The sequence below is a fragment of the Rhinolophus sinicus genome, linkage group LG01 (assembly GCF_036562045.2).
Source record: "Rhinolophus sinicus isolate RSC01 linkage group LG01, ASM3656204v1, whole genome shotgun sequence".
Classification (NCBI taxonomy): domain Eukaryota; kingdom Metazoa; phylum Chordata; class Mammalia; order Chiroptera; family Rhinolophidae; genus Rhinolophus; species Rhinolophus sinicus.
Genome location: NC_133751.1, coordinates 1,401,464 through 1,426,388, shown reverse-complemented (window position 1 = coordinate 1,426,388; position 24,925 = coordinate 1,401,464). Strand labels below are relative to the sequence as shown.

The 24,925-nt window shown below is 54.2% G+C and overlaps 1 protein-coding gene across 1 annotated transcript in view; it reads right to left on the bottom strand.

Moving 5' to 3' along the window:
- Positions 1–8,679: 8,679 nt before the first annotated feature.
- UBE2G2 (ubiquitin conjugating enzyme E2 G2) overlaps positions 8,680–24,925 on the bottom strand; it is a 33,559-nt gene continuing 17,313 nt past the window's right edge. The window contains exons 2-6 of the mRNA XM_074324132.1: positions 24,417–24,452; positions 24,275–24,320; positions 16,728–16,846; positions 13,163–13,303; positions 8,680–10,379 (exon numbers count right to left, since the gene is read on the bottom strand). Of these exons, the coding sequence (XP_074180233.1) occupies positions 10,267–10,379; positions 13,163–13,303; positions 16,728–16,846; positions 24,275–24,320; positions 24,417–24,452 (455 nt within the window). The 3' untranslated portion in view covers positions 8,680–10,266. The remainder of the gene's footprint in view (positions 10,380–13,162; positions 13,304–16,727; positions 16,847–24,274; positions 24,321–24,416; positions 24,453–24,925) is intronic.

The window sequence follows — 24,925 nt, the reverse complement described above, 5'->3', positions numbered from 1 at the left end:
ACACACAGATGGAAAGTAAAAGGATGGAAAAAAATATTTCATGAAAATGAAAATGGCAAAAAAAGAAAGAAAAAAAAATCCTGGGGTAGCAATACTTATACCAGACAAAATAAGACTGAAACAAAGGTTATAACGGCGCGGCTGGATGGCTCAGTTGGTTAGAGCGTGAGTCACATGGGATGGTGGGCTGTGCCTGGGCAACTAAAGATTGAAAACAGCAACTGGACTTGGAGCTGAGCTGCGCCCTCCACAACCAGATTAAAGGACAACGACTTGGAGCTGATGGGCCCTGGAGAAACACACTGTTCCCCAATCTTCCCCAGTAAAGTTTTTTGTTTTTTTTAAAGGCTATAACAAGAGACAAAGAAGGACCTAGTAATACCACTTGTGGTTATTTATCCAAAGAAACACAAAATGCTACTTCAAGGGGACGTGTGCATCCATATGTTCACTGCAGCACTGTTTCCAACGGCCAAGATGTGGAGGCAGCCTGGGTGTCCCTGAATGGATGAATGGGTACAGAGGAGGTGGTACATATGTACAGTGGAATATCGCTCGGCCAGGGAACGGAATGGGTTCTTACCATCTGCAGCGGCAACATGGATGGACCTGGAGGGTACTGTGCTGAGTGGAGTGTCAGACACAGAAAGACAGATGCAATGTGATCTCACTTATACGTGGAATCTAAAGAACAAAATGAACACAACAGAAGCAGACTCATAGATACAGAGAACATATTGATGGTTGCCAGATGGGAGGGGGTTGGGGTGGGTGAAAGTAGGCGGATTACCAAGTACTAATTGATTGTTACACCGTAGTCATGGGGATGCAGGGTATAAGGAACAGAGTCAATAATATTGTAATGACGATGCATGGTGTCATATGGGGACTGGATTTGATGGGACGATAGAGGGAGGGAGTTGGGGGACAGAGTGAAAAGTGAAGGGAGTAAGAAGTACAGATTGGTAGTTACATAATAGTCATGGGGAGGTAAAGTAAAGCACAGGGAACATGGTCAATAACATGGTAACAACTATGTGTAGTGCCAGGTGGGTACTAGACTGGTCAGGGGATCACTTCTTAAATTATATAAATGTCTCACCACTGTGCTGTTCACCTGAAACTAATATAAAATAATGTTGAATGTCAACTGTAATTGAAAAATTAAAAAGGAGGGAAAGGTGAAGGGCAATAGGAGGTTCACATGTCAGGTATAAAACAAACAAGTCACGGGGATGTGATGTGCAGCGTGGGGAACACAGTCCATAACATCGTGACAGCTGGGACGGCGTCAGCTGGTGGCTGGACTTCTCATGGGGATCACTGCTTTAGGTCTATGAGTGCTGAATAACTATGGTGTGCCCCTGAAACTGATATAATATTGTATGTTAGCTATAGTTTTTAATAAAAATCTTAAAAGAAAAGAATATGCACAATCAAGCTGGGTCACCCCAGAAATACAAAAATGGTTTAATTAAACATGAGAATCCATTCGGCGGTAAGAAAAGATGATATAGGAACATTTGTGACAACATGGATGGATCTTGAGTGTATAATGCTGAGTGAAACAAGTCAGACAGAAAAAGCGGAGAACCATGTGATTTCACTGATATGTGGTATATAAACCAAAAACAACAAAAGAACAAGACAAACAAATGAGAAACAGAAACTCATAGACACAGACAATAGTTTAGTGGTTGCCAGAGGGTAAGGGGGGTGGGGGGTGGGAGATGAGGGTAAGGGGGATCAAATATATGGTGATGGAAGGAGAACTGACTCTGGGTGATGAACACACAATGGGATTTATAGATGATGTAATACAGAATTGTACACCTGAAATCTATGTAATTTTACTAACAATTGTCACCCCAATAAATTTAATTTAAAAAAAATTAAAATAAAAAAAAAACAAAAAACAAAACAAAACATGAGAATCCAGAAATGTAAGTCACTTTGAGAGGCACAGGGAAAGAGGGCGCTCATGGATGTGGATGGGCGCTCGCGTCAGCAGCACCCTGGAGGGAGCCCGGGTGGGATGGCCAGGGGCGGCCCCTATGGGGCCCAGAGCTCTGGGGGAGGGCACGGGTGCACTTTAAATGCAGTGTCAGGAGCCATTCTACCTGCCTGCAGTGGCTGGTGGCCAGCAGGCAGCAGTGTCACCCAGCGCCTGGTGGGTGCCTCCCAGTGGCCCTCAGCACCGCCCACAGCAAGGAAGACACGAGTCACCATGCCCGGACACGAAGGCCAGGGCTGGGGCTCATTCCAGGAGCTGGCGGCCCTGACACTATTCTCAGCAGCACTGGGACACCCTGTGACCCAATGCCAGATGCACACGGTCGTGCCCCCTGGTCTGCATGAGCAAATGTGCAGGGCAGGGGGTGGGGGTGCAGTGTTCGAGTGTATGAGGCCCCCAGGCTGGTGCCCCCCTGTCCTGAGCCACTCTGCCCCCATCCAATCCCCTCGCGGGCCACAGCCCCGCCCTTGTCAGCCCGTCCTGCTCCCTGGTGGGGTCCGCTGGAAGCCCACAGCACACACAGCACCCCTTCGCGAAAACCAGACCTGTCAGGCACTGCCCAGTGTCCCCTGGGGGCCAGGCTGCCCCAAGTTGAGAACCACATGTGACAAATACAAACGTGGGGCTACAGTGGTGCTCATGTCAATTTGGGTGTTGTTTTCAGCAGTTTCTCACTAGAAGCCTCTGGAAGGGACAGGCGTTGGGGCACTGACTCCAGGGGTCTGGCCAGGAGGCTGGCTATTGGCCTGACCAAGCCGACTCTGGGCACCAGCTGCCACACCCAAGCCTGCTACAGTGTCACTGACGCCCATCAGGCACAGACAGGAGTCAGGACCCCCTGTCACAGGTGGGGCCACACAGCCAGTGTGGGCAGGTGGGGCAGCCCACCAACCAGGCACAGGGCCCCTTGCCCTGCCCGCCTCGCCCCCACTGCTGAACCCAGGAATGCAGCTCTGCAGGTGGGGGTTCTGAGGGCACTGCTGTCATGACACCCTCCCCCTGGTTTCAGGGGTCGCATTCTTGTCACACTCGCATCCCAGCAGCCACTGCCGGAGAAAATGAGTGTGTGCGAACCATGGGGCCCGGGCTATGCTGCTCTGGGGTCCCCGGTGAGTGGACAGTGGGTGGGGCACCTGCTCCAGCCGTCTCCACCATCCATACACGGCAACGAACCTGGCGAGCTCGCCTGGCCAGGCCCATGGCGCCATTCGTCTCGTCCACCCTGACAACCTCCACAGCAGTCAGGGCTGACGACACAGTACGGGACTTCCCGAAAAGCATCCCATGCACATGAAGGGTGGGGAGAGGAGGTGGGGAGTCTGCAGAGACAGAGACACATGCATTTTCCTGAGGTTGTTCAAAGACCCCCAGGGGCCCCAGGGCACAGACATGGCCCGACCTGTCCCCTGACCGCCCACAGGCCCCAGCCCTGGAAGGCTGCCCGAACCCCAACCACGGGCCCTGTGCTGGGTGCTGAGCCTGGCGCCCACCCCTGCCCCTCCTGCCACCCCCCACCTCCGCAGGCCCTGTGCTCCTGGAGCCCAGTGTGTCCCCGTGGGCGTGGGTGGGGAATTTGCCCCACCCTCCCCAATAGCTAGGCTCTGGTTGGCAGGAGCTGGTCTCTCCCCTGCAGCCGTCACCTGTCACCCTGTCAGGGCCCCCTCTCCTCAGCTCCAGCTCGGCAGGTCGCAGACAGGTCCTCATAAGTCTGCCCACACCTCTGTCCACAAGGCCTCCAGGTCCGGTTGAGTGACCATCTGCCCCTGCTCTGGTGGGCTATGAAAGCCGAGCCCTACCCCGCCCCACACAGCCAGACCTCGGGGGCTCGCAGCCTCCAACTGCACTGTCTGAAAACAGGGGCGGAAGTAGTCAGTCAGATGCCCAGCCCGGCCTGTCCCCAAAGCCACAGGGGGCTCTTACCCTGGAGGAGTAGTGTGTGTGTATGTGTGTGTGTGTGTGTGTGTGTACACGTTTGTGTGCATATATGTGCACCCTGACAAAGGCAGGGGACATGCTGGGGGAGGTGGCGCCCAGAGGTCTGGCAGGTGGGACCTCGCTGACGCCTCATCCCCCCTTAGCTGCTCCCTGGGCGGGAAGCGATCCAAGAGGGAGAAGCCCGTGAGAACCCGGCCTGCTCTGCCCGAGGCTGTGGCTGTTTCATGTGCTTCCAACTCGTTTCGTGTGTTATCCAGGATTTCAAAGCACCATCAGCAAGACAATCCCTCAGTTTCTGGTTTGTCCCCGAATTGCTGCCAGCGTCAGGTCCTCTGCCAGACAGGTAAACCCGCAAGCGCACGCACAACTTGAAAGGAACTTGTCACTTTCCCTGGAGCAAACAGGAGCCAGGGGACAGGCAGGCACACGAGGCCTGTGCCGTCACAGTCACATGCACACTGGTCATGAGCCACAGGCCCCGAGGGGCTCATGCTCTGGCCTCACTCCCCGAGGCCACCACCCCCGCCTGGACCTGCCTGTCCCACCGCCCAGGTCTGTGGCCCCCACTCTACAGGGCCCACTGGCCTTGCTCCACTGCTGGTCCCCCGCCCAGGGCACACTCCCTGACGGCCACGCTGAGCAGGCCCCGTCCCAGGGGCCTCACGGGAGCCAGCTCCATGCAGGGGCTCCGACAGGGAGAACACCAGCCTGCCAAGCGCAGGTCAGTGGCGGCAGCTCCGCTGTCTCCCGCAGATCCTGACCCGCCCCCACCTGCTCTGCACCTTGGCACACCAGCTCACTGCCCACCCTTCCAGGCACCACGCACCCCCTCAGCCTCCACCCTGCCGCCTCAGCCAGCCCTGCTCTACACTCTGGGAAGGAGGACCCCACCCAGAGTCCTCGGGAGCCTGAGGAGGGAGGTGCTGAAACCACCACCCAGGAACTGCAGACAGGAACCCACTTCAGAGCCAGCGCACGGTTCCAGGACACACACGTCTATGGCAGGGCAGGCAGAACTGGCCGGCCTGCAGGCTGCACCAGGATGCTGGCTCTGAGGGGTCACTCAGTGCCAGCCCTGCCCTCCCCATGTCACACAATGACAGAGCAGTGTGCCCCTGACCCTGCTCTGGGGAACTGACGTACCCTTTGTTCTGTATATTTTATTAGGTTGGTGCAAAATTGCGGTTTAAAAGGTTACAAATAACTGCAAAAACCGCAATTACTTTTGCACCAACCTAATACATACCAGTTCCTTTCACTACCACTGTCCTAGCTTCACGTGACATGATAAATTTAGTCAAAACAGAAAGTGACAGCCAAAGAACACTCCTGCATGTGTCCGTGTCCTCAGGACGGCGTGACAACTTACAACGGTGGCACCGCCCTCTGCCAGACGCACGTTCCTCTGCCAAGTGCAATTTGGCCCCTGGCCTCTCGCAGCCCATGAGGGCAGGCACTATAATCCCCTCATCCAGAAGAGGAAACCCAGGGAGAGGCGGTGGGAATGACCGGGTCACCAGGCTAGTGAGGGCAGCTGAGACAGGGCCCTACCCTCAGAAGAAAGGAGCAGCGGGAGGCTGAGGGACAGGAACTGGCCAGGCCCCGGGGACAGCGCACACCTTCCTGAACGCTGATGGCAGAGCGGATGGTGGTGCTCTCCAAGAAACTTCCAGGTTCTGGGAGGGGGGGGAGTGGCGCTGGGACCAGCCGACAGGGACAAAGGTTAGAGTGCCGCCCAGGGCCAGCGACAGAAGCTGAGCTGCAGGGGCCGAGGGGTCAGATGAACCTGGGCCTGAGCTGCACGGGAGGGGCCGTGGGCAGCCGTGGAGGACAGAGGGGGCTGCCATCCCAGAGGCTCCTCCTCCCCCGTGGAGGCCACAGCGCACCCTGGACCGCGAGGGGTCCGCTCATACAAGAGCACTTGGAGGTTGGCGCCCCTGTCCCTCAGCCCCGAGCCCCGAGCTGGGACGCCATCGGGGACTTCCGGCTCCAGGACACGGCTCCCAACCGGACGTCCAAGCCGTCCTGCTACAGTGAGCAGCGCTGTGGCCGGACAAGGCCAGGCTGGTCCACAGCCTGTACAGCTGACCCGCCTCCAGCCCCAAGCCCGGCCTTCCTGGGCAGAACCCGTGAGCACTCGCGGGTGTCTGTGCACCCATGACAGCCTGGGGATGCTGGTCACCCCGGGACACGGCGGCACCCCAGCAGGGAGGCACCAGGTGGAGGGGAAGCCTCAGCAGGTGCCCAAGCCACCACTGCCACCGAGGTTCCTGGGGCTCAGGGATGACAGGACTTGAGGGGAGGCTGGCACATCTCCCGATGTGGAGGACAGAGGGGCAGCCACTGCATGACCAGGCTGGGGCCGATGTCCGCCAGAGCCGGGCTTGAGTGGTGGGGGTTAGGGGACGCAGGTGGTTCACACCAGGACATGGCAGGGACCTTGACAGTACCACTGGGAGGGGCTCTGGTTCGTTGGGGGCACCGGCCTCTGCAGGGAGTGAACGGTTGTTCTGTCCCATGCACAAAGCCCGGCCCTGGGGGAAGTAGGGCACAACCTGAACAGATGTGCAGGGCTGTAATACTGGACGCCCAGTCACCCAGCTCAGCCCAGCAATGCCATTCCCGGCATGGAAGGGGACGTGTGGTGTGGTGCAGGGCCCACGTGGTGCACCTCCCCAGAACCCAGCCCTCGTGGGACTTGCCCAAGGGGCCAGGCCCCAGCCCGCCCATACCACCTCCTTCTGGAGCCCCACAGGAGCCTCCGCATGCCACCCTGCCCCCGGCCCCAGGCATCAGGTGGCACTGCCCACAAAGCCTCATGCTCTGACATGCTGCAAAGCGCTGGGCAGGCACCAGGGCACACACACCCTTCTGACCACATTGCCTCCTGCACCGGGGGTGCATCTCGCAGGACTATGAGGTCTGAACGACACAGGGGAGGGAGAGAGCGGAGTCCCAGGACACACCCCACGGCCCACCTCCCGTGGAAGGGTTTCAAAAATCAGCCCAAGACCACGCAGGGGACTTCTCTGCACCCCCTGCCCCACCTGAGGCAGACCAGTCCCAGGTGGACACTCACGACAGGCCCCCAGGGCCCCTGACTTGGACACACAGACACGTGGCGGCCGTGGTGTGGGCTCCTGGCATAGTGGCAGCCAGTCCTGCTGTCAGCCTGACTGTTCAGGCAGGGCCAGGCAGGCAGCGGGAGGCAATCCTGGGTGTCCCTCTGTGTAACTAGAGTTCTGCAATCTCCCGAGGGACTCTGACATACAGAAAGAATGCACCAAAATGCACTCACCTCCAACAAGTTCGCAATCTGGCCAGCAAGCAAACTGTAGTACCAACAGCCTACACGCAGGACTGGGCAAGTGGTCGCCCTGGGAGCTTGCCGCTTCCAGTTGGTGGTGCAAGAGTCCGCGTGGGCTGAGCCTGCAGGGACACGCCTGACCTCTATGGCCACACCCAGGCCACCACAGCAGCAAGTGGGGCTTCTGAGCCCCAGGAGGGAAAAACAAATGGAACACAAAGAACGGTAACAGAGCAATGAATGAATGAAGTACATCTAGTTCAAAGTCCCCCAGTGGGAAAGGCACAGGACACCTGTGCAGGAAGGAGCAGAGCAGGCCCGGGGCGGCCCTCGCCAGGCCTGCCCGAGGTGGGCCCCTGGCTGCACCGGGACAGGTTCCCACCCCCGTGATGAGAACGCCTCCCAGGCCTGAACCGCTCCCACAGACATGACGGCTGTGCTGCCACCTGCCCGCCCTCTGGGAGTCTGGGACTTGGGGACATGCCGGGGAGAGGTGCCGGGGGACCAGCCCCATCACTGACGAGCTCCCTGCAGATGACCCCTCACACCTGCAGTCACACGCCTTGCTGGGCAGCTGACGATCCAGCGGGATGGGCTCTGGAAGCTGCTCGTGTCCCCGCCCCCTCCCACGCCTGCCCTGTGCTGACGGTGCCCTGGATCCTCTCACTGCCCTGTCCGAGCTGAGTCCAGCAAATCACCAAACCGGGGATGGTCTCGGGGACCCAACATGACATCCATCAGAGGTCTGACATTAAACGTAAGACAGACAGCCCCTCCACAAGAAGCAGAATGAGCTGTGCGGGGCTGAGGCCAGCGCCCAGAGCACAGCAGATGGAAGGCGGCAGAGCCTGGTCCGGGGTCGGGGAGGCAGCCAGCCCTGGCTCTGTGGAAGCCTAGGGCCCATCTCAGATCACAGGGGGCGACAGAGAAGAGCCGACTGTAACAATCACCAAACAGGACGGCTGGTCAGCGAAACCGCCATCTGTGCCGCTTCACTTATTTACACGTTACGTAAGGAGCTTCAGAGGCAGGCCCAGCGGTACTGTGACCGCAAGGCCGCAGGAGAATCCGCAGAAGTGTGACCTCAGCTTCCTGCTCACACGACTGCCGTTTGCTGCCCGCGTCTGGTCACTGGCTGGTGAACAAAGACATCCCCTCTGTCACAGGTCCCTCTCCTGACTGCTGTCACAGACCCCGACTAGGAAACCCGAGACTTCCAGGAGACGCGGAGAATGGAGGAAAGGAAGTACGTGAAACGCTCACGAGTCTTCGGAATCGCGGGGTCCTGGTGCCCGTGTGCACCGCCCGGGGGAGGGCAGCTCCACTACGGGGCCTCTGGCATGTTTTGTTCCACAGCAGGCAACCTGGCCTTGGTCTCCCTACGGCTATATAAAAATGCGACAAAGAAAAATACAGCGCCAGATGGGGGAAAATATGTAACTTTATTTTTAACCATGGGATTCTTTTTTTCCATGTAATAAATACAAGTGAATAAAAATACTTTGTTCTGCAAAGAGACTGCCTTTCTCCCTTCTCCAGATTTCCCAAAAGCCCCGCGGCCACCTGCTCAGGTGGCTACAACGCTCACAACGCTCCACACATTTCCTCTGCAGAAGGGGCTCCGCCTCCTACAGACATGCCTGCAAATACTATCTAGGGGCAGCACCCCCGTCCCCGCGTCTTCCAAATGCAAGCCCTGTACTGAGTCCCAAGGCCTGAGCAATGCCCTTCTGAGCGGGACAAACCCCGCTGTCCAAAGGGGCCTGACGTGCAGCTCGTCACCCAGGACCTGCCGACGGAGGGCGTTCGCTGTGAGCTGGCGGGAAAGCAGACGCCTGTGCCCCGGACACACCATGAAAGGGAAGAAAAGGACAGGAAGACCTAGTGTATGTCTTGTAGACGGTCCCATGTTTCAAAAATAGAAATTCCTATTTAAATGTAACCTGTCTGAAACAGGTCAAGTGTGTGACTCTGCGTGCAACAGATGTGTTATTGCTTGTAGTGGAACCTGGGCACATGCCACCGAGCCGCCCACACAGCAGAAGACTGAGACCACGGGAAAACCACCAGCCGTGGCATGCTGGGCCCACCGTGGCCGGGCCGCTGCCACACTTCCATGAGCGCCAGTCAAGTTGAGGGGTAAGGCACGCTCTGAGCTCTGCGCTGACGGGAGGCTCCCTTCCAGCTCCAAGGTGCGAAGAATGATTTTGTCCCGACAGAGTTCCTGCTGCGACCACAATGTACAAAAGCCTAGCGCTCCCCAGCTGTGAGACTGGAGAAGACCCACTGCTGTGTCCAGAAGAAACTTCGACTAAAGCTTTCAGTGTAAAGCTTTCAGTCTCGTGTTCCCGCACTGGTAACTAAGACACACATGTAACCTTTAACAAAGGCGAGCAGGAAACGCGTTGGTCTGTATGACAGCAGTAAACTGAAGCTTCTTCTCTATGTGCCCCGCTTTTCATCAACCGCATTTTAAAAATGTATTTATTTCCTGAAAGTAGTTCTAAGTGTGACAGTTTGTAATACACAACAAATGGAAAAGATGTAACTAGGTTGTAAGGAAAACATCTGCTTGTAAAGTATGAAGTACTGAGCCAAAGTTATGTCCTCGTGGGACACGGGGACCAGAGGGACCCCAAAGACGGCCCGCCCTCTGCCTGGGCTCCCGGCCCCGTCGCTTCCGAAGGAGCAGTACTGGTTTAGTCCCTGGGGAGGCGGGCGTGTGCTGCCAGCCCTCGGGAGGAGGGAGCGCTAAGTGCGGTGTGCGGGGGCTGCCGCTGGAGAGGCGGTGGGGACAGCTGACAGCCCACCCACCACCGCTGCACGCAGCTGACATCACCCACATCGTCACAATTCCAGGAGAGAAGCCTGTTGGGGTGGGAGGTGGGAAGAAGAACGACGAGGCGGTTCTGTAAGCTTGCCTTTTTGGTACCAGCACAGTGTCACTGTGGCCAAGTCACGGGGAGAACTGGCCACCGTGGGGTGGTGTGCACGCACGCGTGGCGAGGCCTCAGAGCCCCAGGGACTTCTGCACAATCTGCTTGGCAATCCTGTAAAACTGCTCCCGGTCGTCCCTCCACATCTTGGAGGCGTCCACGTTGGCTCCACTTTCGTCATTGGGCTCTGAAAGAAAAGGCAGACATTGTCCACTCGAAAGGGACTGAGAGTGAGGGCTCAACTGGCAAAATCTGCTCTCATTTAGAAACACCGGTGGATCTTTCCAGAGATGCATCCCAGCAACAAACAAGAGGTGCTAACAACTGAAATACTGCGGGCAGAAGCCCATCCTTTAAGAAACAAACGGGGGTGGCCAGTTAGCTCAGTTGGTTAGAGTGTGGTGCTAGTAGCACCAAAGTTGCCAGTTCGATCCCCCCACGTGGACCAGTGTGAGCTGCACCCTCCTAAAAAAAAAACAACAAAAAAAACAAACGAGAGCCTTCTCGCCTGAGAAGCGGTGTGAGGTCAGTGGACAAGATCCACTCGTGACCCCCACCCCCAAGTGCAAACGTGCCCACACGAGGCGTCTTGCTCTGGGCACACGAGGACAACCCTGGGGGGCGAGCCAGACAACCAGCCACCTGTTCATTGCCCGCCTCTGAGCCCTGCTCCATGCAGCTCCCCTCCCAGCGCCTCCCGGAGGACACTGCCAGGCACATGTGGCCCCTCGTGATGTCTGGGCCACATGGATACCTGACCCCAGGCTAGCTAGCCGCGTACCAGCTGGGACCCTCAGAGACTCCAGGATGGGTCGGAGAGGCAGGGGGCGGCGGGAAGGGGGCAGGAGAACCGGCAGTTACAGAGGTGCAGGTGGTGACCTCCATGCCCGTGGTCAGTGACTAGATCAGAGCAGAGAAGGCTGCCAATAGGCTGACAGGCAGCGAGCAGTCCAAGTCCCAGGCCACCCCACCGACCCCAGTCCCACTTCCCTGCCACAGCATCTGTCCCTCCCACCAATGTGACCCCTTCTAGTGACTCCACAAACCCTTCTTCACCGGGTCCTCTGTGTGAGGCCTCAGGCTGGACACTGGCTGTGCAGCCGGCACAGTGACCTGGGCCCTCAGGGGCACCATCTGCTGGGCCCACAGGAAGACCACAAACACCCCCAACGACCTCACTTCAAGCTAAATGCTACAAAGGGTAGAACGAGCCAGCAGGGGGCAGAATGACCAGGGGTGCACAGGCCTCTGGGAGGACGTGGCACGTAGGGGACCCCTGGCAGGCCCCTGAGCCTGAGGCGCCTCCCAGAGCAGTGCCAGGGCAGTGGTGGTGCTGGAAAGCAGCTCAGAGCAGGGCGCGTGTACCCCAAGTGCGAATACATTAAAACCTTGAAAAAAGAATGACCAGTGTTCACATAAGTGGAACTTACAGCTGACGTCTGCAGACAGGCCCAGCGTCTGCCGTCCACAGGCCTATCACGGATCCGCCTGCTCAGTGTGAGCAGGGGGAGGGCGTGTCTCCACCTTCAAACACGCGCACGCACTGACCTCGTTGATCTCATGCTCCTTCCTCCTGGACGTGGCCGAACCCTAAGCGGTCAGCCCAGTCAGTGGCTGCCCGAGGTCGGCCTCCCACCAGGGCCACCTCCTGGGACCTCCTGTGGCACCGTCAGCCTCTCTTTCCCAGACTCCTCCACGTCCTTCAGGGTTTTCTAGACCACACCCCTCCGGAGCACTGCAGGACCTCTGCTTCCCGAGCGCTTTCTCCACGACCCCTGTCCTACCCTCACCTGCTGTTTTACCCAGCAATGACCTCACTTCCATGACACACCCTCAGCTGAGCAGCTCACTGCCAGGCCCGCCGGAGTGGACACTCATGATCCGCTCTTCCTTCCCCAAGCACAGCGTCCGTCTGCCCAGGCACTCAGGTCACAAGGGAGGGCATCACCACACCCCTGGGAGCCTGAGGACTACAGCCTGTGTCACCTGCCCCGGCCGTCCCTGCTGCAGGCTCTTCCTAAGGCTCAGCTCACATTAGCTGACACCCCCGGGCCAAGCTCCAGCCAGAAGAGGTCCTGGCAGTGCCCCCAGCAGAGTCAGCCGCCTTTTCCTCCCCTTCCGCGTAACTCCTAATGTCCAAACTCACCCCAGACAGCCCTAGCTCGGGAATGGGCCTGTGAGCCCCCATGTGGACCGCGACCACAGGACTTAACAAAGTGGCCTATAACGGGCCCTAGGGAAGTGGGGCCTCAGCGCTGGGGTCTATGCCGCACTGGGTATGCAATGTCTGCGATATAGTGGGTCCCCGATAACGCCTACGGAACGAAGGAAAGGCCCACGGATCAGAGCACGGCCACTTGTCATCAACAACACGACACACACAAGAGACCATCATTAAAAATCACAATCATGAGAAGCACGGTTGTGCTTGGAAAAGTACCAAGAACATGAAATGGAAAGGCACGTGCATGGACTCATCACATGAGTATGAGTGAGGCAGGGACACGAGGTCGGACGAGGCAGGAGGCGCCAGCACTCACCCGCCAGCGGCTCACCCGCCAGCGGCTCACCCGCCAGCGGCTCACCTGCCAACACACTCACCCACCAGCGGCTCACCCGCCAGCGGCTCACCTGCCAGCCAACACACTCACCTGCCAGCGGCTCACCTGCCAACACACTCACCCGCCAGCGGCTCACCCGCCAGCGGCTCACCCGCCAGCGGCTCACCTGCCAACACACTCACCCGCCAGCGGCTCACCTGCCAACACACTCACCCGCCAGCGGCTCACCCGCCAGCGGCTCACCCGCCAGCGGCTCACCCGCCAGCGGCTCACCCGCCAACACACTCACCCGCCAACCGGCTCACCCGCCAGCGGCTCACCCACCAAAACACCCGCCAGTGGCTCACCTGCCAACACACTCACCCGCCAGCGGCTCACCCGCCAGCGGCTCACCCGCCAACACACTCACCTGCCAGCATGCTCACCACCGACAGCAGGATCTTCTCCACGCTCTGCACGGGACTCCACCGCTCGGCGCTGCTCTCGTAGCCCATGGGGTCATCGCCGGGCGCGTGAAGGATGGAGATGCACACTCGGCCGTCCGGGTAGACTGTAGAGGGCGGAACAGAGGAGGTGAGCGAGCTCGGCTCCAGAGCCGGCAGCAGTGCAGCAGAGGGCAGCTGTCTGCACAGCGGGAGCGGCGGCTCCCGGCCCCACGGTCACGTCCACAGGCTCATGTCAAGTCCACATAATCATGTCAAGTCCACACGGTCATGTCCAAACGCTCCCGGCCACACACTTTGGGTGGGCTCACTCCCTGACGGGCTCAGGGCTGGTCCAGCCATTTCTAGTCGTCATGGGACAATCCACCTTCATGTGGGTTTTCTTAAATATTCTATGCAAAAGGAGTAACTACCTGGCAGTCAAATATTTCACCAAAACATCTTGCATAATTAGGATTATTCACAATACTTTTCAGAGCTGGCTTCTTAAATATTCCTAATTCTACCATTAACCCCTGAACTGGACTCTGAAACATACGTGCACAGGGCAAAGGCAACGGGATTGTTTAAATACCCAGAAAGAGACAAAAGCGCCGAGACTTCTCGTGCTAACTTATTCTCGTATAGAAATGATCGTCTATACTCTCTGGAAATCGATTGTGTCTAAATCTAATCTCCCATCAAATAACATCATTAACAAGATACCCAAGGTCTGATTAGAGAAAAATGAATTTCCAGTTCACAGATTGCAATCAGTCCTATTAAGGAAGTTAAAAGCATCTGTTATTTTTCTTTTTACATACTTGGGGGATTCTCAGATGGTTCGGTATAAGGTAGATACTACTATCCACGACTCCATCTGGATAGACGCAACTGCAAAATGATAAGGCCGCTAAGTTATGAGACAATATAAAATACGTTTATTTAATTCACCTGCATTCATGAAAGCTCAGAAACGTGAGTAGTCCTAAGCAGCCTTCCTCTGACACCTGGCCGCTCATTTTCACTCACCATCCCTGTGGTCTGTGCGCTCTGGCCGCTCAGAAACTGGACGACAACCAAGGAGCTGTGCACACTGCTCGTGGGTGTCAGGAGGTCCTGCTGGCCCCCGTGCACCTGGATGCTTTCAACACTCTTCTCTACCGTGAAAGCAGAACCGGTGTTGAAGTTTCCCACTTCCGCATCACTTCTTCAAGGGCGATACTACAGCAGTGACACTGCACACGTGTCGTGCAGGGAGGCCTGCGGGGTCTCAGCTACCGCTCCCCACACAAGAATGCAGGATGTGGTGAGGCCAAAAAGGAACACCCACAGAGCCATAGGTAGGGGAGTCATACCATTATAGTCTCACTGGAGGCTGGATTCACATGACGTGCGACCTGCTGTCTGCTTTTCTGCCAACCAGCTGACTCCCCATTTGCTAGCTGCAGTCCACAATCCTCACTTCGCCACTTGCTAGCTCAGCCACCATCTTCTTGCTAGCCCCCATTTTCTGCTAGCATAGTCACAGCAGTTATATTAGTGGCCAATGGCTCATTGGTTCATCTGACGGCCAACTAGCCACAGCTGATGGCCATCCAATCACAGTTGATGGCCATTTACTACCTGAGCCAGCAGCTTTCCGCGTGAGGCAGAGCCTGGAAACTGCATTCCCGGCTCTGTCCTCACAACACGCCAGAAACAGCTGTGTTCCTGCCACCCCCTCCCTCTCACGGAGTCCCATCAGTTTCGCCTCCTAAAGCGCCCCTGAACCTCTGCACCCACCTCTCTTCCCCTGACCCCGCAGCCGCATCCCAGCCAGCCCTCAGTCTGTCCTTGACACTACCCCAGTGACCCCTCGAAGACCACACCGGGCATGCCAGCCCTCACACTCTTGCACAATCCCTCAGCGGCCGGCCAGAGCACCTAGGATAAACACCCAAATCTGTAACACACCAAGAGGCCTGGAACGGTGTGGCCCCACCTGCCTGTCCCCTCACTCCTTCTACTGTGAGGTCCCCTCCCGCCCTGACATTTGCCTGGCAACTCCCACTGCTCTTCCTGCACACGCTGAGCTCTGCCACCAGCTCGGCCACCAGCTCAGCCACCAGCTCAGCTACCAGCTCAGCGGGCGGCGTCATGACCCGACGTTTATCCGTATGGCTCTTCTGTCTGTGTCCACCCCGCCCTCAGCTGCGAGTTCCTGATGGTCTAGCCCCGACCTGCTACCCTTCCCTCAGCACCACAATCTAGCAACTCTCAGTAAATGTGGTCAATTATCTTTTAAAAGTACTTACGGGGTGACCAATTTTTGTCTTCTCAAAAATAATTTTTACAAAATAGAAATAGCACACATTTACATTAAGGTAAAATTTAAAAACCATTTGTATTAACTATCTGAACATTAAAAATAATAATGTGAGACTATTCTTACTACAATCACATAATTTAATCACTTGATTGGCCATATCTGTTTCTAACACCATGTCACAGGCATTGTTCCAACGACTTTATTTAGCTTCAATCTTATTCATTTTTAGTTACCCAGAATCATTTTTACAGCTGCATTTCAAGGTTAATCACCTTGAAATCACTGCCCTCTCCAATCGACCATCGACCACATGACATCAACTTTTGCGTAAGGCATCTCTGAGCCTCTCGGGGTCTATCTTTCATCGGGGTCTCCTCCCTTCCTTTCAGTTGTATCTTTGAAAAATGCCTTTTGGAGTCTTTAGCAAAATGTGACTCTCCATTGGTACAATAAAAATGTATTTGAAAACTCAAAGAAAACCCACTTTATTATGGAAAATTCCACACACACAAAGGTCTCGGCAGTGTGCTGAGGGCCATGTGCACGTGGCACCAGCCTTGACGACAGCCGGCTCCCGAGCGTGCAGAGCTGACCTGATGCTGAGCTCACTAAGGAGAGACAGCTCGGCCTCCGTGAGGAGACACTGCACCCACACCAGCACTGAACGCCACCTTCCCAGCGAGCTCTGAGCCCCAAGTGCAGCAGAGAGAGCGTTTCCCACCTGCGACCCGTCCTGAGGACGAAGAGGTCAGGGCGGGGGCTGCGACGGAGCAGATTGGGCTGTGACCTGCTTTTCTCACTCAGTACAGCGCCCCGTACCACTAAGCATTCTTCTAGGTCATTTAAAACATCTACGTGGTAGTCTGACAGATGGATTAGTACAACTTAACTAATTCTCTGGTGTTTAAAACCTGGGTTGCTTTCCATTTTTCACACTGTTAAACACACCGTGATGAAGACCAGCGTAATCCACGTGGGCTGGGCTTTCTTCTAACAACCCACCAACAGGAGAACCACCAGCTCAAACGGCATCCACTCTTCAGTCCACATTTTCTTTTATCTACATTAAACTGTCCTTCGAAACTAAAATCATGATGTCAATAGCACCACGATTAATTTCCTGAAGTTCAGAACATAAAAAACATTTTTAATGGCCTATGTCACCCACTGACAGTAGCTCCCATGGTGAAAAAATCTCCAGACCTCTCCGAGAACCATCAACGACTTCCAAAAGCACTTACTGTTGGGATGAAACATCTCACAGGTAAACCTCATCTTTGGGGGACTTAACGGGTAATCGAGTGGGAAACTCAGGATGGCAGGGAAAACACCAAACTCAAAACAGGTGTCTTCTGGGCCCCTAGAAGACATAAAACACATAGACAGAACTTCAAGGAAGATTTTTCAATGTCTACCACACTTTAGAAATAAATGAAGGAAATCTTACTGCTTTACAAATGCATTGGAAAAGATTATCTAAATACTAATGATGAATCAGTCCTTTTTTCTCATTGTCCCGTTCAGCCTGGTTTAAATCTTAGGCACAAACACAAGATGGAATTACACTAAGGGAAGAGGGGGCAGCAGAGCCTGCCTCTCACACGGGGTCAGGGAGAAGCGAGGCCAGCACGGCAAGACCCTGCGGACCCTGCTCTCCTGTGTACGTGGTAAATTAGGACACAGATATCAGCTGTGGCACCAGTTACAGCGAGATTCTACTGCAGCAAACAAATGAGATACTAAGAGTTGTTATACCAAAGGTTATTCATTTTTAAATGTGCTCAGAAGTCATTTTTGTAACCTTCCAGAAACAGGTAAGGAGCACACACGTGATCCCCACCAGGCTGCATGCAGGTCAGGTGTGCGCACGCGACCAGCACTGCGAGCCTGACCTGCGGGCCTGCGCTCGGTGCCACATCCTGGCCTACACGGTCACCTGAGCGCTCACCATTGCTGGCACATGCACGCCTCTCTGCCTGGGCTTACCAACTCCTCACATGGAAAGTGGCAGAAAGGGACTAAAGCCCTTGGCAAGTCCAGCCACATTTTAAAACTCTGTAGTAAGTTAACTATCCTGACCAACGTGGGAGACGTGAGGCCAGCAGGAGAAGCGCGAGCGCCACCGGCTCGTATCCTGAGATGAACTCCTACGCCCCTTCCAGGTGTTAGATATAAAATGTGCACTCGAGTAATTCTAACAGATGTCAGACCACTTTTCTGATGTCAATTTTTATCAGAAAACAGACCTGCTGAATGACAGCTGCAGACACTGCAACAGCAGCAACAACTTTGGGGGTGAGCCATCAATTCAATACGCAGGAAAGAAGCCCCCACTCCACCTCTGTGGACGGGGGCGGGGGGGGGGGCCTTTCTGTGCGCGCCGGTGTCTCTAAGGACGGCCCTAACACAGTAACCCTGCAGCGCCGTGAGCGCCATCGCAGGGACCACTGTCTGGCCACCAGGGGTGGCTCAACACATTCCTGCCTCCTCTGAAGGAACACAAGCGATGGCACGGAAAAAATTTAAATATACTTCTTCTGAACAACCCACGTACATTTTTGTTTTTGGAAAGTACAAATTTATTTGAAATCTTGCTAAAATTATTTTTTTTAACATTTTTAATTAGTTTCAGGTACACAAAACAATGTAACAGTTAGATATTTATCATTTATATCCCTCACACAGTGACAACCCCCCTCCCCCCATCCACTATCCCTCTGACATCACATACAGCCATTACATTTTCACTGTCTCTGTTCCTAATGCTGTGCTCCGCTTCTTGTAACTATATATATATATATAAAATTGTACTTGACATTCATTATTGTTCAGCTTCAGCTTCAGGCGTACAGTGCAGTGATCAGGCATCTACATCGTCCCTGAGGTGGTCTCCCAAATGGGACAAGTGTCCGTCAGATACCCTACAAAATCTTTACAACATTGATTACATCCCCCAAATTGACTTTCGTATCCTGTGGCAATCTTGTGGTTACTGACTGTGCTAAAATTATTTTGATTCAGTGAAATTTTAAAAATATAGAGATTTACAAGTATTAGGACAATATTTACCTTCACAAATTAAAGGGAAAAGAACAAAAAAAATTCAAAAAGAAACTGAACAAAGAGCTTTATTTTCATTTGGTGCCGACGCTCACGGCTTTCGATGGCACCACCGCAGTGGAGGCCAGGACAGCGGCATAGGTCTGGGGCCTGGGGCCCGGGCGGTGGAAAAATAGGCAAAACAGGAATAAGGTGAGAAATGTTCCATGGAGCCAAGGTTTTTCAATTTAAGAGACAAACCTGATTCTGAAAACTGTCCCAGTTACCGCTGGGGGAAGCTGCAGTGAACAGGCACTTTGTTTTGGAAGAATGTCACTGCACGACAGCCCAGGGCCTTGGCCTGAGACCAGGACAGGAAAGCCACAAGAAGCAGGGGGGCGTGGGGCGGGCTGCTGACGGAAGGGCGGCGGCGCAGCTGCACCTCAGGGCAGCTCGTCCAGTGGACAGAGATGGGGCTGCAGGCGTCCGGAGCCGCCCTGTTCTCTGAGTGACGCCCACCCCATCAGCAGGACCACACACCAGGGCTGCGATCAGGCCATGCCTCTTTTCCGGCTCTAGAGCTCAAAGCCCTGCTGAGGTATTCCTCCCAGAGGCCCTTCTGATGAGGTGTCAGGATGCAATGGCTGGGTCAAGGCCCTCCGTCCGTCAGCCCTACCCAGCTGAAAGCAGAACACAGTCCAAAGTGCTAACACACAAGGCTGAGCAAACAGACACCATCTTGAAACGCAGCACTGTTACTATGTCAGGAATGTGCTCCAGAGCCTCAATATTTCTGGCACCTCTGAGTTAGACGAGAAAAAATGCCCAGGTAATGTTTCTGGAATGAGCCAAATGGTATTTGCTCAATATGCTGATAACAGTTCTTTGTTTCTCATAATAGGGCTTTCTTTAAAATTAAAAAAAAAAAAAGTCCACCGGGTCACCTGTAGCCTCAGAAACATGACCAAACGTTTCCTCAAGTGCTCCCACATCTTAAATATCAAAGCTATTCTCAAATGCTCTGGTTTGCTACCATGTGAAACCAGGGTTTGTCTCCCAGAAGGCCCAGTGCCTGGGACAAGCCTGCAGGCGGGCCCACGCATGCGGCAGCGAGCCAGCTGACCTGATGGAAAACGCTATCGAGTAAATTCCTGAACCAAGACAAGGAGACGTAATGAGTATTATTTTTGGACCAGTTTTAGTGCCATACTCCAGGCAATAAAGAAGTGACAGCCTCACTTCTCCCTCACTAAACAAGGCCTCATCTCAAAATCTTCAGGGAAAAACTATAGAAGAAGAAGAACAGAAACAAAAACACAGTTGTCTGAGGCAAATACAAATTCTTCAAAGCCTAAAAATTCCTTTCCATCTTACTGGTTCACGTAATGGCCTGCATTACTTCAGAGCTCTGACAAAGTATTCATTTACTTGCTGAGACGAGTATTAAAGCAAAGTAACCACGCTGCACTCCAGACGGAGGGCTTGCTTCGAGCTGGCCACTGGTTCACGGGGGCCTGACTGACGTGATGCACGGCGCCCCCAACCTCCACAAGGACGCTGCCCGACAGCCTCCGCCCACAGCCGCCAGCAGCCAGATGCCACACTGTCCATGAGCACCGGTCCCTTGAGAGCCGATGGGGATCGCAGAAAAGCAAGTGAAAAACCGTTTCTCATTGCTGTTCATTCTGACACACATGTGGGTAACAAACGAAGCCCACGGGCCTGCACACGGAAGCGGACTGGCAGCAGAGCGCCCCGTGGAAGCCATGCGCCAGCTGCGAGCGAGCCGCCCCCACCCGCACGGCCCCAGCTGTGGCAGGCAGGTGCTGAAGCTGTTTCTGCTGTTTCTCTTTTGCAAATGTCACAGCACACGGACGAAATGTCTCTGACATGAATACGACAGGGTTTAAATAATGGAGGACTGTAAACCCATCCATCAGCACTTCAACTGGATTACTAGGGACGGTTATTCTCCCAAGATATTACCACGTGAAGCATGAAAAAGAAAGGCACACTGCTTCATAAAGACGCCCCCTTCCAGGGAGGGGTCCCCACCACCTGGCGCGGCAGAGCCCACCAGAGCACCCGCAGGCCAGGAGGGGCCATCAGCCTCCTGGGATCTCTGCTCCAGTTTGGGAAAAGCCGCACGCCGCTGCCGTCCCTCACGCGTGAGCACTCGAGAAGGCCAGGACAGCAGCTGTGCCACGCCATGCCGTGCCGTGAAGCCCTCAGGACCCTGGCTGTGCCCAGCGGACAGCAGGAGCAGCTGCATGCCCGAAAGGGGACCTGGCACAGAAACTGGCCAGCAGGGGCCCTGCTCTCCACAGGCCTGCGCCCTCTGTGGGACACCGCGGACTGCTGGGAGCTGTGATGGACGGAAGTGCCTCGTGTCCCTTTCCTTGGTCGGGCACGCGGTGCTCTCCACCCACGCGGCAGCAGCCCTGCCTCAGGCAGCTCTGTGGGGAAGGCCCAGGTACTGGTTTCGTTGCGTTTCTCCTTTTGTTGTCCTCAGCACCCCAGGTGATTCTGACACCCAGACCAACTATGGGAAGGAAACGGGCGGACGCCTCCGTTTTGGGAAATCAAGGCAGCAGCACACACGTGCTTTCATCCCATCGTCTCCAGGATTAGGTCTGTCCAGGAATCCCCAGGAATCTCCAGTGATACCCTCATTTTCTCACAATATAGACATTTCTGAAAACTTTAAATCAAATATATTTGCACTGTATTTAAAGTGCCCTCAATGGGCTCAGCAATTACGCAAACTTCATAGAGAATTCTGACAAAAGGTGGCTGCTGTGACCGTGGTGTTCGCACCTAGCGTAAGCCAACACAGTCCTGAAGCCACAGCCTGGGAACCTGTGCCCACGCTCATAACCCAGCTGGAACCCAAACATGCCACAGTAACACAGAGGTGTCAGCTGAGGGTTCCCGACCATTCAGGATGGGGACGCCCTTCTCATTCCACCACAGCTGACAGGTCCTCCTGGTCTGCACAGGGAACAGCAGCTAGGCCATGGACCAGGCAGGGAGGTCACCACTGGGGCAGTCCAGAAATGGGGCAGCAAAATGCCACGGGACTTCATACCTTTTCTGGCCACAGGATAAACAGCCGCTGTGCACCGCAGGGCCCCCTGGGACCTACCAACGATGTCTCCACCGGAAGAGCGCATCCGCCCTCCGCAGTAAAGGACCTCGGACAGCTCCCCACACCACAGCCAGGGCCAGCGAGGTCACGCAGGCCTGGCCAGAGACCCGGCCAGAAACCCGGCCAGAGACGGGACGTGAAGCCATGTCTGAAAGGATACTGAACCTCTTTGTTTGCATTGATCCAAGTATGTGAAGCTCAAAGAGGCAGCGTGACCGCCCAAGACCATAAAGCCACGCCAGCCATACAGCCCCGGCGGCCCTCCCTCAGTCTGACGGAAGCCCCAGCCCTTTCCTGCCAGGTCCCAAGCCCCAGCTCCTCAGCTCAGCCCATAGTCATTAGAGTTCTTTATCCCTTTCCGTCAGAGAGCAGGCCGTGGCACTCCCTTGTTTGGTTCTCCCTTGCTCATTAATCTGAGCTCCGACCCGTGTCCCCGAATCTCGACTTTCAGGACGGTGGTTGGGGGTCACCTGACATGCCGGTGGCCGCATGCGGAAAAAGGCCCTAAGAGAACAGGAACTCGGTATTTGTTGTTCAAATATGAGAAAAGGTGTTTTCTTCCCGGCCCAGCAGAGAAGAGATGGAGGCCCTAAGCAGAGCTGCAAACCCCGGAAACAGGGCTTTTATAAACACTAGGGTACAGAAGAAACTCAGCAAGTCAAGGAATAAAAAGAAAGAAAAGCAAAGCTATCCCTAGGAGTGAGACTCCGCCAGCTGTCTGCTAGAACGGCAGGGTGAGCTGAACTGACAGGAGGACACTTAAGTCCTTAATGGATGTTTGCAGTACGCTGGTGAGCGGCCTCTTGTTTGTGAAAGGGCCTGGAACAGGACCAAAACCCACAAACTCACCAGATCCTGAAGCAGGGGAATTCCACACTAAAGCAAAAGCCTTATTCAAACATAGACGTGCTCTACTAAAAAATAGCTCTAATGACTTTTTAAGACAGGTTTTCAAAATATTGGTTTAATTTTATACTGTTTATCTAAAATTAGTACTAGTTACCCTAACAGATTATTAACCAGAAACACTTTGAAAACCACAGTGGAGGGCTCGTGTGTCCCGTGAGGGGCTTCTCAGTCGTCTGCTGTGGCTGCCTGAGCCGTTATCCCCCAGAGAGACAACCTGTCAGGCGCCCCCCCCCCACCCCCCGGCCTCTGCACCAGAAAGGCCACCCAACAACCTGCCTCCGACCAGACCAGGCCTGCTGCGCACGCATCCGTGTCAACAAGGAACGTACATGACTAATTAAATGGAAAAAGGCAGGTTACAAGTCAAGTCCACGTGCTGTGATCTCGTTTCTTTCACAACAACAAGAGCTCTAGCTAACACGCGTGCACGGAGCCATGCTCCATGAGAGCAGGACACCACAGACCAGCTCACCGTCCAACTGGAACTGCGTCAGGCGTGAAAGACACAAGACCGTATTCAACACCGACCCAGGCTGCAAAGACATCCCCAGGCCAGGACACTGAGACTGGAAGAGCAGCTGGCAGTGAGAGCGCAGACAGCCAGGAGTGACGGGCAGGCGTGCTGTGCTCCCCTGGGCAGTGTGTGCTGGGGACTATTACCAACAATACTTTGCTTATCAAAGAAACCCATCAGTTTTGACATGTTAATCTAACCTCCACAGACAACATTTGGCAGCAATCTGTTTCTCAGACTAATGTAAATATTAGGACTCTGTGATATTAGCACTGGGCAAATTCTGATGCTGTTTAAAATTACACCCTCAAACCAGGATTCACACTTGATGCAGTAAATATCACGCTTCCTCCAGGCCCTCCCCACCAGAGCACATCGTCCAACGTGTAAACTTTCTAGCTAATTAGCGATCTCATTTCACTTAGGATAAGACTGACAGGCTGATGATAAACTTTGACTCCCTCCATGTGACCTAACCACATTTTGCTGAAATACACAAAGTCTAAGAACAGCCAAAAAGCAGACAGATGGAGCGCCTGGGTCCTAGCGGCCACAGAACACTCTAGAATCAGAGGTCCATCTGTTTCTTTCCAAGCAACACCACTACATGTGAAGCATCATGAAATTCAGTCCCGATCTTTATAGAATGGACCCAGGAACCACACTGCTCATCTTAGAGGAGCTGAGCACGTCTCGGGGGCCAGGACAATGGAGGGCCAGATGGGCACACAGGAAACAGCAGAGGGCCGGAGAAGGCAAGTCCTGGTGCACAGGTGGGGCGGAGGCCCAAGCTGCACCCCCCCCCCCCAGGAGCCTCTCCCACCTCACAGCCTCAGTTTCTCAGGGACTTCCCGAAGCCAAAGCCACCCGTACCGTTTGGGGTTAACCCAGCACAGCCACACGACGTTCAAAATTTGTTCTTTTGAAACTCTACAAATAAATAATACTCACTAAACCTTTTTACTGGTGCTAAGGAAACATTTTCATTTCTTTTGGAAAAATGTCCGTGTTGTTTTCTGCCTTCAGATTAAAAGACTAGAGAAGAACTAAATGTAAGAGATGCATTTAGCTTTTATTTTCTAATCAACACTTCGAGCAAAGCTGCGCTGCTGAACGTTGTGCATGCGTCTAATTTCCAGTAAAGTCTGAAAAGCTAGTAACACGTATGATTGACTTACATGATCAATGCCTCCCATTCAAAAAAATTCTCTTCATTCATGGGGCCTGCAGGAAAAGAAAAATGTCCACATTGTAAATCTGAAGGCAACTTTGGCAATTAGAAGTAAATTATAAAAAGGTTAATTAACTTTAGTACCTCACCTGCCACAATTCCTTCTGGGGGATTCAGTGTTAATTCTACAAAATTAAAAAGTAAAGCCATTATGAAACAGAATGAACATTATGTTGGCATTTTAACAAACTACCTGTAATGAGTGTATAAGACTATAAATTACATGGCATACATATTAACGGATTAAAATTCTTTGTCCAAAGAGAATGCCCGCTCCAGTTACAATTCTGACAAAAACTATGTGATCAGTTCTTTAGACCAGAAACTAGAAACCCTTTCCATTTACAAATGAAAAGACAAACAAAAGGGGTTAACTTGTCTTTCCAAAATACTCCTACTGGTTATTTTGATTAAAGCTCATAAATCAAACACAGTGTATTTTTTTCCAATGGAAAGGTATCCCGTGTCACTTTGAGACAAACTAGAGATACGGCGCTGAGACTCCTGAATCCTGAAGCTCAACACTGTAACAAGTACCTGAAGCTCCCGCCTCCAACACCCCCCAGACGTGCGCACGGTCCCCAGACTACAAGACCTC